At 43.4% G+C, this 14207-nt stretch overlaps 1 protein-coding gene across 1 annotated transcript; it reads right to left on the minus strand.

Moving 5' to 3' along the window:
• Positions 1–6528: 6528 nt before the first annotated feature.
• Positions 6529–9487, minus strand: LOC135983662 (uncharacterized). The gene is made up of 2 exons (XM_065596500.1): positions 8079–9487; positions 6529–7084 (listed from the first exon to the last, which is right to left on the minus strand). The coding sequence occupies exons 1-2, from the start codon at positions 8653–8655 to the stop codon at positions 6609–6611; spliced, it is 1053 nt and encodes a 350-aa protein (XP_065452572.1). The 5' UTR covers positions 8656–9487; the 3' UTR covers positions 6529–6608.
• Positions 9488–14207: the final 4720 nt, after the last annotated feature.

Consider the following 14207-nt stretch of genomic DNA (forward strand, 5'->3'; position numbering starts at 1 on the left):
TAATTTCACACAGTCAAGGAGTTATTTGAAACTGTAATTTTCCAAATAAAAATATGTCACCATTCAAACTGAATTCTCATATGTTTAATCTAATATTGTCCATACTTAATTTTAAAGATATTACTTTGGAGGCCAACATTTGTCATCACATTGTTGCTGTTCTTTGACTGCTGAAGTTGCTTTATAGGAAGCATTGTTATTAGTGAAATCTACAATTCCTGCCACAAACTGATATTTCTTACAGTGCAGGGTGAATTTGTAATGCAAATCATTCAGCTCTTGAAGATAATAATAATAATAATTATAACAAAATAGCAGCAATAATAGTAATAATAATAATTAATAAACACACACTCTTGGTAATGAAAAAATTGTAAATGTGTACACCTGTCAGGAACCAAAAATACATTCAGCATTGCCAGTGCATTTCTTCCAATTTTTCACTGCAGTAACCTAGTTAAAATCAGCAAGCCAGACAGTTTTGGCAGATGCATTTGGCTTAAAGTTGCATTAAGAAAAATGCATAGTACTAAGAGACACTGGGGAATCCATTATATTTTCTGCTTCCATGAGCAAAGGACAGCAGTAACAGACATATCTAATTTGGGCTGAGGGTGAGGAAAGAGAAAGCTTGAAATAAGGTCCTGATCTGAAGCCCATTTAAGTCAATAGGAGTCTTTCCATTGACCTCACTGGGCTTTTGATCAGGCACTAAGGCCCCGGTTCAGCAAGGTACTTTTGCTTCTACCTAACTGTAAGCACATGAATAGTGTAAACTGAAGTCAATGGGACCACTCATACTGAAAGTTAGGTAGATACCTAAGTATCTTGCTGGATCAGGGTCTAAATACGCATTCCTTCAGACTGCAATGACAATGCAAGTGCAGAGGCTACACTGTCTACACTGCAATGTAAGCCCATGCTTGAGCCCATGCACTAACCCTTTACTGTCCCAGGGCCTTGGAGAGTTGGAGGGTCTGAGCCTAAGTCAAACTGGGACCCAGCATCAAAGTCTTATTGCTTTGCAGTATAGCTACAACCCCACTTGACTCGGGTCCCAAGTGTCAGCCAGGAGTATCCCACAATTCCATGGGACAACTTCCTTAGTCCTCTTTATCCCGACAATCTGCAATCCACTCTATTGAAAACAGAAGTCCCCCCACCCCCTGGGCAAAAGGCAGCAGATCAGGTCAGCATTAGCCCATTCTGTTCTGATCACCAATCTGCAGTCAAAGTATTAGAGCATCTCCTGGGTTTGCAATGGAGAGTGAACTGATCAAGCCTTTTGCAAAGTGAGTTGCTTCCTGGTAACATGCAGGGTGGGCAGTAAAGCTTTCCTACATTGCACCATGTTCCTAGAGCTAGAGCGGCCACATTTTGGGGGGGGGGTGCAAGGAACTCTGTGATATGGTTACTTCGAGTCAGGTTTGTGCTCTGCAGTGTGGAGGTCAGAGCCCTAGGTTCAATCATGGGTCAGAAAATTCTTAATCTAGGGTTAAAATAAAATGTAGACACTTAAGCTCAAAGTTCCCTAACACAGATCAGTTCACTTGAGTCCCACTGGCCCTGGGCTTACATTGCAGTTTAGACATACGCAACGGAGTAAACAAAAGGCAGCCTGGACTTTTCCAGCAATGGCATTATTGAAATATAGTATTTGCTAGATCTAGAAAAAATATAGGAAAGAACTTTTATTGTCAAATATCTGAGGATACTACAAACAACAAACTGTGACAGACCCAGACCAGTGTGGTACAGGAGTCTGGTAGAGGGCAAATATACTGGTCACTGGATGAGTAGTTTTCTGTTCCCTGAGTGATCAGAGAAGGGGTTGCCCTAGAGTAATCAGGAACCTGCTAGAACCTGTTAAGGCAGGTAGGCTAATTAGGACACCTGGAGCCAATTAAGAAGAAGCTGCTAGAATCAATTAAGGCAGGCTAATCAGGGCACCTGGGTTTTAAAAGGAGCTCACTTCAGTTTGTGGTGAGAGTGTGAGGAGCTGTGGCTGTGCTGCTGGCGGACTGAGGAGCACAAGTGTTATCAGACACCAAGAGGAAGGTCCTGTGGTGAGAATAAGGAAGGTGTTTGGAGGAGGCCATGGGGAAGTAGCCCAGGGAGTTGTAGCTGTCATGCAGCTGTTACAGGAGGCACTATAGACAGCTGCAGTCCACAGGGCCCTGGGCTGGAACCCGGAGTAGAGGGCGGGCCTGGGTTCCCCCCCAAACCTCCCAATTGACCTGGACTGTGGGTTCTTCCAGAGGGGAAGGTCTCTGGACTGTTCCCCAACCCACATGGTGAATCTCTGAGGCAAGAAAATCCACCAATAAGTGCAGGACCCACCAAGATAGAGGAGGAACTTTGTCACAATACATACAACTATAGGTGAGTATGAGGGAAAGATCTCAATACTGATGGGAAAATATTAATAAAACTATTAACTTTTGTTTTTGATGTTAGATCATCACAAACTTGTCTGTGTCTTCACTGAATATTAAGATTTAGCTACAAGTACATTAGAACCAATGCATGTTATGTTTAGCTAGTTATATTACAAAATGTTCCAGCTAATCAAAGAAATTCCAGGAGCTTTCTGCTTCTATCACCCAAAGACAAGCCAAATGTCAGGAAGATATCCCTCATTAGCCATAAAACTATGTTATTACCCTTATAGTGTCGTATCTAGACTAGGATATCTCACTCTTGTATAAATAACATTTGTACCAAACTGGAATCCTTATCTCAAGAATACAAATCATGTAAAACATTCATGCTTTAAGAAAAGATCTGATGTGAAAAGGAATGCAAGGTTGGGTTATCAAAGCAGTAAATCTTCATGTAAAGTTGGCTTTTTCATCCTCCCGAGAACAACTTCTGAGTAAATATTCACAAAGAATTCTAGAAATATCTTATGGAAATGAATTTTATAATAATTCTAAAAACATCATTCAGAAAAGGCTCTAGGAAAAACATATGTAGTTGGATATGTTTTAAACCTTTATTTCTAATGTTGAAATGGAAAATCATTTTGAATGGCATATTTGCAAGTATTTTACCTAAAGGCAAAGCACCTAACATAATTTTCTAACATCATTCCTATGTAAATGGTAAAATGCTTTATGTACCAGTGATGCTTTCCTGGCGTGTCCAGAACTATAAGTCATATTGTTACCTATCTGCCTCAACAGAAGAGATATTTGCTGATGCTAAACTAAGGCTGGGTCTACACTACCCACCTGAATTGGCGGGTAGAAATCGACCTCTCGGATCGATTTATCGTGTCCCGTTGGGACGCGACAATCGATCCCCAAATCGACGCTCTTACTCCACCAGCGGAGGTGGGAGTAAGCGCTGTCGACGGGAAGCCGCAGAGGTCGATTTTGCCACGGTCCTCACAGCGGGGTAAGTCAGCTGCAATACGTCGAATTCAGCTACGCTATTCACGTAGCTGAATTTGCGTATCTTAAATCGACTCCCCCCTGTAGTGTAGATGTAGCCTAAGTGTCAGCTCCCTGCCACCCCAGTTAGTTAACCAGACCAAAAAACTACTTAGAATTCTGCCAGCCCCCCCTTTGCTTTGAAAACCCTCACTTGTTGCTCTTCAGTTCCCAGACTCGCTGGAAGTGCGTTCCACTGCAGTATAGAGCCCGTCACTGGACACTCACAGAAATTACAAAGACTGCTGTTTCCAAAGACAGAATTTACACACCAGCCTGTTAGCTCAGCACACTTTACTGTTATATATTGCACTGAGATGAACTTACAGTAAAGCCGGGACTAAATGTATTAATAAAGAATAGATTCAAGTAATACTAAGCAAAGTTAAAAAAAAGAAAATTGTTATAAATAAAATAAAAATATAATACGATTTCTAGTGACTACAACTTAACAGGCTACAATCCTTGTCTGGGGTGGTTTTCTCATCTAAAGCCTCCACTCAGAATCACAAGGCCCCCCTGAGCCAGGATCCAGCTTTCATGGATGCAAAGAGTGCTGATCTCTTTGTCCCCTCAATGATGGATAACAAAATCTTTTGTGTTTATAGCTCCACAAAACTCACTGTTTTGACCCCAGAGACAAGACACCTCCATGTGGCTTTGGTCTCTCATGATGATTTCACATCCCCCAGTCAACCTGGCTTTTCCTGTTGACTTACTTGCAAATGGGGCTTCTTTTTGTGTTGATTTTACAATGCTTAGTTTATATTAGGCCTTGTCTACACTACGAGAGTAGTTCGATTTTACTTGCATCGAATTTTTGTAATTGATATTGCAAAGTCGAACGTGTGTGTCCACACTAAGGACAGTAATTCGACTTTGTGCGTCCACACTAACGGTGATAGCGTCGACATTCGAAGCGGTGCACTGTGGTCAGCTATCCCACAGTCCCCTCTGCCCATTGGAATTCTGGGTGTAGCCGGCAATGCCTTCTGGGTAACAAAATGAGTCGAGGGTGCTTTTGGGAAACTGTAAACATCCGTCCATCACTCCCGCCCTCCCTCCCTGAAAGCGCCGGCGGGAAAACAGTTCGCGCGCTTTTCCAGTCATTGACAGCGCGGACGCCACTGTACTCCGAGCATGGAGCCTGCTGCGACCATCGCTGCAGTTGTGGCCGCTCTCAACGTCTCACAGCTTATCATAAAGGTTTCCCTGAGGCAGATGCAGAAAAGTCAGGCGAGGAGGCTACGACACCGCGGTGATGTCCTGAAGTCTGAGAGTAGCACAGACCTGTCAGAAAGCAGGCGACCCAGCGCCGAGGACATCACAGTGGCAATGGGTCATGTTGATGCCGTGGAACGGCGATTCTGGGCACGGGAAACAAGCACTGAGTGGTGGGACCGCATAGTGCTGCAGGTCTGGGATGAATTCCAGTGGCTGCGAAACTTTCGCATGCGGAAGGGAACTTTCCTGGAACTTTGTGAGTTGCTGTCCCCTGCCCTGAAGCGCAGTGACACCCGGTTGCGAGCTGCACTGAGTGTACAGAAGCGAGTGGCCATAGCCCTCTGGAAGCTTGCAACGCCAGACAGCTACCGGTCAGTCGCGAACCAGTTTGGGGTGGGCAAATCTACCGTGGGGGTTGTTGTGATGCAAGTAGCGAAGGCAATCGTTGATGTACTGCTGCCAAAGGTAGTGACCCTGGGAAACGTGGAGGCGATCATAGATGGCTTCGCAGCGATGGGATTCCCAAACTGCGGTGGGGCCATAGATGGAACTCACATCCCTATCCTGGCACCGGACCACCAGGCCACCCAGTACATTAACCGAAAGGGATACTTTTCCATGGTGCTGCAAGCACTGGTGGACCACAGGGGACGTTTTACCAACATCTACGTGGGATGGCCGGGCAAGGTTCATGACGCTCGTGTTTTCAGGAACTCTGGTCTGTTTAGACGGCTGCAACAAGGTATTTACTTCCTGGACCACAAAATAACTGTTGGGGATGTGGAGATGCTTATAGTCATCCTCGGGGACCCAGCCTACCCGCTAATGCCCTGGCTCATGAAGCCCTATACTGGCGCCCTGGACACTGAAAAAGAACTCTTCAACTACCGGCTGAGCAAGTGCAGAATGGTGGTGGAGTGTGCTTTTGGCCGTCTCAAGGGGAGATGGAGAAGCTTACTGACTCGCTGTGATCTCAGCGAAACCAATATCCCCATTGTTATAGCAGCTTGCTGTGTGCTCCACAATCTCTGTGAGAGCAAGGGGGAGACCTTTATGGCGGGGTGGGAGGTTGAGGAAAATAGCCTGGCTGGTGATTACTCACAGCCAGACAGCCGGGCGATTAGAAGAGATCAGCGGGAAGCGCTGTGCATCCGGGAGGCTTTGAAAGCAAAGTTCCTGAGTGAGCAGGGTAACCTGTGACTTTATAGTTTGTGTACTGAGAAGCTAAACCTGCCCCCGTTTCTTTACCCAGGTAATGTTGACTATCCTATCCAGTTACATACCCCCTTCACCCCCCCTCCAACACACGTGTCGAAATAAAAATAGTTCTACTTTGTTAAAGCACACCGTTTTCTTTAATACTGTTTTCGCGGGAATTTTTTAAAACTGGGACGCAGACTGTGGTGCGGGGCGGGTGTAGTGTTGTGACGCGAATGCAGCTTCTAAACTCAAGGATTGACAGGCTCCGCTGCGGTGGGATGCTTGTTTCAACGGAGCCTGTCAACCCTCCTGATCGGAACTGTGTGTATGGGGGGTCTATTTGACTTTGTGGCAGGGGGAGGACGGTTACAGATCCCATGCTGTGTGGCTCTGTGATCCTGCCTAAGGACCGGCGCTTAAGATCTGTAACTGCCCTCCCCCGCCACAAAGTCACAGAGCAACCCACCCCCCCCCCCCAACATTACATCAAAACAACCTCCCAGACTAACCGGGGCAACTAGTCACTGCATCACTGCACTGTGTATGTGCCCTGCTGCTGTGCCTGCCCCCGACTATGTACCCTGCCAAAGGAGACTGTCCTGTCCAATTACCAACCCCCTTTCCCCTCCTCCAAAAGAACATGATTGAAACAGTAGTTAACAGAAACGAATTTTTTATTATCAACTACACATGGCATTGGGAGGTGAAACTTGGATGTGGGCTTGTGTCAGGCGGGAAGGAAAGAACTTTTCAAATTTTGGGAAATGAGAGCCTTCTGCTACTAGAGCTCTCTGCAGGGGTGGAGTGAGACTTAGCAGGGACTCTGCCGCCTCTCCTTCTTTGCACTTTGGGTGAGGTGGGTATGGGACTTGGTGGCGGGGGAGGGCGGTTAGAGATGGACTGCAGCGGGGCTCTGTCCTCCTGCCTCCGTTCCTGCAGAACATCCACAAGGCGCCGGAGCGTGTCCGTTTGCTCCCTCAGTAGTCCAAGCAGCGTTTGAGTCGCCTGCTGGTCTTCCTGCCGCCACCTCTCCTCCCGATCCATGTTGGCTTGGTGCATTCGGGTCAAGTTCTCCCGCCACTGGGTCTGCTGTGCTGCCTGGGCTTGGGAAGAGGCCATAAGCTCAGAGAACATGTCCTCCCGTGTCCTCTTCTTCCTACGCCTAATCCGCGCTAGCCTCTGGGAGTGTGATTCCAGGCTAGGTTGTGAGACAGTCGCAGACGGGGCTGTGGAAATGGGAAAAAGGGAGTGAATTCCTCAGAAAGATAAATGTAGTTGTGAACAAAGAACATAGTCTTTCTCTGTGAACAAGACCATGCACAGCACCTTTCACATGCGCACTCAGCACAAGGTCGAATTCTCGGCCTTCGCATTCAGTGCCTGGGGTCTTGAACAGCACATTTGAGAAGCGAGGCAGCACAACGGAATTTCTGTTGCAGGCAGACATGGTAAGCCGTACACTTGTGGCAGTTTAAAACTTTTATATTACCACTGGCCTCATTTCACATTTAAATCAATGTCAGTCCCTGCTGCCAGCAATCCGGCAAGCGGGAACTCTGCCCCTGTCCCACCCCCTCGCGGCTGTCCCCGGGAACGATCCCTTTCGGCTGCCCCTCTCCCGCCTCCACCGCGTGGCTGCAAACCAGCGGTTACAGTTCTGTAAAGGAACGGGAAAGCAGTCCCAACACTAACATTCCCCTACCTAATTAAAAGCAGGTCACCATGGCCGACATCACCCTGATGAGGATCTCCGAGAGCGACAAAGAGAGAATGCTCCGGGAAAGCCTCCAAAGACCAGGGCCGTATGCCGCCCTGCTGTGCAGAGCAATGATCCCCGAGTACTTGATAATCTCGTGGCGCGGCAACGTGTCGTACTTCGGAGGACCCAATAAGGCCGCTCTCCCCAAGAGCCTCATGCAACGGCTTTCAAGTTACCTCCAGGAGAGCTTCATCGAGATGTCCCAGGAGGATTACTGCTCTATCCCCGGACACATAGACCGCATTTTACTGTAGCAGCAGTAGCAGGGAATAAACAGTAGAGCGGCTTGTGCAGGACAATCACTGAAAACCGGACATTGCTAGATTTCTTTTCAAAACTTGCACTGCCCCTTACTAAACCGTTAAGCGCCTAGGGCACACTAATCATGAACAACCCATTCTTTTAATTGTTAATATTCCTGTTTTGTTAAAAATAAATGTTTAGATGTTTACAACACTTACTGGCTGATCCTTCACCAGATTCTGTGTCCGGGGTAACGGCGGGGGACGCTTCGTAGGGGATCTCTGTAAGGGTGATGAAGAGATCCTGGCTGTCGGGGAAATCAGCGTTGTGAGAGCTGCCGACTGCCTCGCCCTCCTCATCTCCTTCCTCATCTTCCCCGTCCCCTAACATGTCCGAGGAACCGGCCGTGGACAGTATCCCATCCTCAGAGTCCACGGTCACTGGTGGGGTAGTGGTGGCGGCAGCACCGAGGATGGAATGCAGTGCCTCGTAGAAACGGGATGTCTGGGGATGGGATCCGGAGCGTCCGTTTGCCTCTTTGGTCTTCTGGTAGCCTTGTCTCAGCTCCTTGATTTTCACGCGGCACTGCGTTGCATCCCGGCTGTATCCTCTCTCTGCCATGTCTTTAGAGATCTTCTCGTAGATCTTTGCATTCCTTCTTTTGGATCGCAGCTCGGAAAGCACGGACTCATCGCCCCACACAGCGATGAGATCCAAGACTTCACGATCAGTCCATGCTGGGGCTCTCTTTCTATTCCCAGACTGCACGGCCATCACTGCTGGAGAGCTCTGCATCGTTTCCAGTGCTGCTGTGCTCGCCACGATGTCCAGACAGGAAATGAGATTCAAACTGGCCAGACAGGAAAAGGAATTCAAATTCAAATTTTCCCGGGGCTTTTCCTGTGTGGCTGGTCAGAGCATCCGAGCTCGCACTGCTGTCCAGAGCGTCAACAGAGTGGTGCACTGTGGGATAGCTCCCGGAGCTATTAGCGTCGATTTCCATCCACACCTATCCTAATTCGACATGGCCATGTCGAATTTAGCGCTACTCCCCTCGTCGGGGAGGAGTACAGAAGTCGAATTAAAGAGACCTCTATGTCGAACTAAATAGCATCGCAGTGTGGACGGGTGCAGGGTTAATTCGATTTAACGGCGCTAACTTCGACATAAACGCCTAGTGTAGACCAGGCCTTAGTGGCAGAGAGATAACTATCTTCCCTCCTGTCTGGAAGAAAACCTGTTCTCTCTTTGTTTGGTTACAGATTTTAAAGCATAATATCAGTGAGTATCCTTAATTCCTAAGATAGTGTTAATACACACATTTCACAATGATATTAGAGACCAGGCTATTACCAGCTTTCATTAAATACCTTACAAGACAGTCTTTATAGATAAATACTATGACAGCAACATGTTAGGTCTAGTAAGTTTGTCAGGCCTGATGGTGGTTCACTACTCTGTGTCAGCAACTTCTAACGGGCCTCAGTATCACCATACCAGCATGTAACTGAATGATCTTGCTAAATCAATTACTAATGTAAGAAGCCATTCAAGTATAAATATTTATTTTAAGGGGGTTTTAATTATTGGCAGTGTTCTTGCACTCCCTTACCCATATTAGGAAAGCAAGAAGAATAATCTCTCCAAAAATTGTTATGAAGACTCAACAACTTCTTTCTAGTTTTTAAAGAAGTTGTTGAGTCTTCATAACAATTTTTGGAGAGATTGTTCTTGTTTTCCTAATATGGATAAGGGAGTGCTTGAACACTGCCAATAATTAAATCCCCATTAAAATAATAAGTAGAATGGTATAAAACTCTGAAGTGAGTACCTCCCCCCCCCCACACACACACACACCCTCTGCTACCCTGCTTAAACAGCAAGCATGCCACAAGTCATCCTGTCCATCTCTACAAGCAAGCTACTAGAGAGAGCTAACAACCCAAAACTTTAACATGGATTGGTGAAGGAAACTTAACTAAAACACTTGATTAGATTTTAAAACTCTTGCAGTAATTTTGTTTAGCTATGGAAATTCTGTTGTAATTTAAAATACTAACAGTTTCACCTGTTAATCACCAGATGGTTAGACTATGTATTCCTGGAGAGGAGACAGAGGCTAACCATTGGCAAACCAAGAAATAATGCATTTAAGATTCTTGCTATTCATAATTGTCTTGTCTTGAAGATCCTTAAATGGCTTTCTCCAAGTAACTGATTTAAATATTTTCTTAGATTTCATAAGAGTGCTTATTTTTTCCCAATTATAAACTGGCTGGTTATTAACAACTAGACAGGTATCGCCTGCCCTTAAACAAATTATTTTGTCCATACATAAACAATTTTAAGTATCTTTTAAGAAATGAAGACTAAATTGATAATAACTTTGGGAAACAATATACTTTGGTCTTAATTTACCAAATGAAGTACATCCTGATTTCACTTTTAAATGTGAAATCTCTTCTAAAAGTTCTCTACAAAGAGGCATATAGAAGAGATTGTAACAGAAGTAACCAGTTTATCAGTTGTGTTCTGTAATTTGTGTTGTGGTGTTTAATGGTTTCTTTTCCTTTCTTTAATAATAAATATCATGGTTAATAAGTGTGGTTATGTTGCATATCATGGTGTCCCCTAAGGTATGGACTTCTGTGACTAAAATAGTGGGACTCACATCCCTGAGTGTCTTACAAATAACCTGTATTAATAATTTCATCTTTTGATTTTGGTTTTCTTGGTTTGGCAGTAAGAGAAGCACGTACTAAGAGCTGGCCTACCATTTCTTGTTTCTCTGGACTAAAAAATATTAAAACTATTTAAAGTAAAACTACTTGGCTTGCAACAATTTAAAATTAACCCTTTCCACCCCACGTAAATATACAAACTTATCCATTAGGTGAAGATTTATAAAGCAAAAGGACCACATGTAAAGAATCTTAAAATAAAATGAGGAAGAGAATGGAACATGTTAATAGATACATTTTGTCTCCAAAATGAGATTCAGACGTCAAACCCGCAATAGCATTTCCACAGAAACAACCAACCTCATGGTCAATATATTGAAACACTTATGACATAAGGAATACTCAACACAAAAACCTGAGGCTCCTCCAAGAAACACCTTTTCACAGACATCTTTTAAGAAACCATACAAAGACCATAAAAATGAAACAACTTAGGGGGATGGAAGGGTCTGAGGGTAAAAAAAGAGCTACACCACATCAGTGAGAATAAGAACAAGGGAGCTTTAAGGTGGCCAAGGCTCTGCTCCTGCCATAAAATAGTTTGACCTCGCCCTGTAGAAATGAAAGAAACGAAACTCAATGTTTTGCCAGTGTCAAGGGCTGCACTGTAGAATATACTTTTCTGCTAATGCCAAAATGCTAATTCCCTTGGCCTTGGTAATGAGATCTAGGTAAATCTGAGATGGAAAGTCCTAACAAGTTATCAGTTGTCTTGCCTGGCAATTGTGAGGATCTATTTTTTTTTTTTTAAGGTGGAACAGAGAAATTTAATTGTTAGAGCTCACAGCTTGGGCTTACTTTCCAATGCCCCACCAACAATTTATGAAAACTTGTTGGCCTCAATTAGTGCTTGATTCTGCCCTCAAATCTTCATATACATATCTCCAAAAATGCAATAATTAATGATTAACTGTTCTGCTGTTTTTCTTCTGTCTTTTCTTCTTTCTGTTCTTGTTTGAACAGGTATATCCGATCAAAATTAGTAATAGACTGACAGGACATTGGAGATTTCAGCGTAAGTTACACCCATGCAACAATCTGAAACAGACGTATCTGGTATACATTTCTGAGGGCAGTGTGGATCTGGGAAATCTGCCCATAGTCTGATATGCACATGGAAAGTAAAGGGTGAACTGAGGAATACAATTTGTTGTGATAAACAGGAATTCTCTGTGCTGAACTGATACTGTAATGCCTAGGTTTTACAAAGGTACGACACAGTGTAAGGCCCATTCAGTAATGCATCCCTACCCTGAACAGAACTTACGTGCAACATATTGACAGCCTTAATCCTGCACCTTCTTTAATTTTTTAGCCTACATTAGACCACTAGTGCTATTTTTAAACAAAAATGTCATTTAATATATCAGCGTTGGCAACAGGCAAATTGGAGCATAAAAGATGTGAGTTGGTTATAGTTTTTTCCTTTCTTAAATTACATGACATCCCAAAACATTTGGACTTCAGTAACACTTTTTTTTTTTTGTATAAGTATCTTCCTTTCAAACACACACACTGGTAATGACTCAGGTATTTGTCTTTTCACCAAGAGATGCAAATACTGAATATCAAATAATTTAGAAATGAAAAGAACATGGTAGATCAGTCGTGATTTTGATCTATATCCTTTAGCTGAGAGACTGTCAATGCAACTTATTATTTAAGTGTAATTTAGCATCTCCTCCCTCTCCACCCCCTCCATCCAGCCAAATTCTTTTCAACTGCATAAATCAGAGGTGTTATCTGAGAGCACGTTCTGTACTGTTATATATGCTGTAAAAATTAGAGGTAAAATCTATATATTATTTCTTTCATTCACTGCAAATCAGCTGGTTAGAGTCTCTGCTGCTAAGAACTAGAAGAGAACTTGAACAAAAGCCCTGGATCAAAACCTCCTCAGGCTTTGGACTCCAAATCCAACTCTAGATCCAAACTTCATGGCTTGAACTTACCTGTATAAAAGGCTGAAACTAAACCCAAGAAGCAAATCCTTATGATCTTTGGGACAGATCTGGGGCCCTGATTCAGTAGTCCATTCCTATTCAGCAAAGCAATTAAGAGAATCTTTAACTTTAAGCATGTGCTTAAGTCCCATTGACCTCAGAGCGATTTGCTGAATCAGGGTCTTACTGAATAGGGCTGGATTAAAGCATGTGCTTTAAACATTTTGCTGAACTGGGGCCTGGATACAGCTCAAGATCAAGATCCAGACTTTGCTGAGAGGATGTATTCCTACTATAAACCCTGGTTATAAACGGTCAATATTTATCAAGAATTTTCTTCTTTTTTTTTTTTTTTTTTTTTTTTTTAAACTGATGTTAGAACAAGAGGTGCAATGACAAGTTAGTTGTGGGTGGGTAATCTATGTTAAATAAAATGTTGACATTTTATATAGAAGTTGATCATTTTTAGTAGAAGCTGATCATACATCCTGAACTGGAATTAGCTGACATTGATCATCCATGGCATCTTCAGCATATGTCCCACCATGTCACTTAATGGAAGTTCTGTAATAATTTTTAAGTAAAAATATTTATATACAGGATCAAGGTGGAAGGGCTCTGGTTCCTCCTCACTAACAGTAGTAGTAGGATCTCAAGCAGCTTCTTTGTATTGGTGATCGATCCTAATGGCCAGCTGAAAAGCTTTTGAACATCATTCAGCAAGGCACTTAAACACATGTTGACCCTTACACTCAGGAGTTCCATTGACTTCAATGACATGTGTAAGTGTCTCGCTGAATTGGGCCATTATTGTAAAATGGCAGGATCAGCACTGGATGCTCAAGCCACTGGTCTTCTGAATGGCCAGTCCTGAAGCATAAGTAGCAAACATCCCAGGTCAGATAGGGGCCAGTCCTGTAGGAAAATTTTTTCCCCAGGTTTAAACATAATTTTCAGAGATGGATTAAACCAAAATTGTTTTCATTTTTCTAATTGTAACCATAAAATACAGTCCTTAGTTAAAGGCCTCATACAAGATTATTTTCCATCACACCAACAGTAGGTGTCAGCCTAGAAACAAATAAATCAATGATTCCTTTTATATCTTCATGTAACCCTTCTTCATGAAGACACACAGGATATAGATCAGAATACACAATAACAAGTATTTTGAAAATAAGGAATATGGGACTACTAGTCTGAACACAGATAATTATTAACATGGTACCTACGTAACATTTTATCTGCTGTCAATCATAAAAATACTGAATGTTAAAAAACAAAAGCAAAATGTTTGTTGCTGGGGGGAGGAGAGTCTAAGATAATGTAAATGACCAAACAAAGGGAGGCTATCAGATTTTTACTAAATAATTCAATGTATTATTTAAGGTTGTAGTTTGGATTTGTATGTAGTGTAAATAAATGAATAAGTAATATTGATTCCTCTCTCTAAAACATTCTACCTGGCTGAAAGTCAGAACAAAAGCAATTTGCACAGAGTTTTGTCTAGAAGTCAGCATAGGTTGTGGGTTACAAGTGGACAGTACAGCACAATAAAAGAACCAATCTCAAAATTGTGTGATTGTTGCTTTTGTAAAGGTGAAACTGTGGAATTCATGTGGACAACATGACCTTGGATGAATGGCTCTCATACAAGGGAACT

The sequence above is a fragment of the Chrysemys picta genome, chromosome 5 (assembly GCF_011386835.1).
Source record: "Chrysemys picta bellii isolate R12L10 chromosome 5, ASM1138683v2, whole genome shotgun sequence".
In the NCBI taxonomy this organism is placed as follows: domain Eukaryota; kingdom Metazoa; phylum Chordata; order Testudines; family Emydidae; genus Chrysemys; species Chrysemys picta.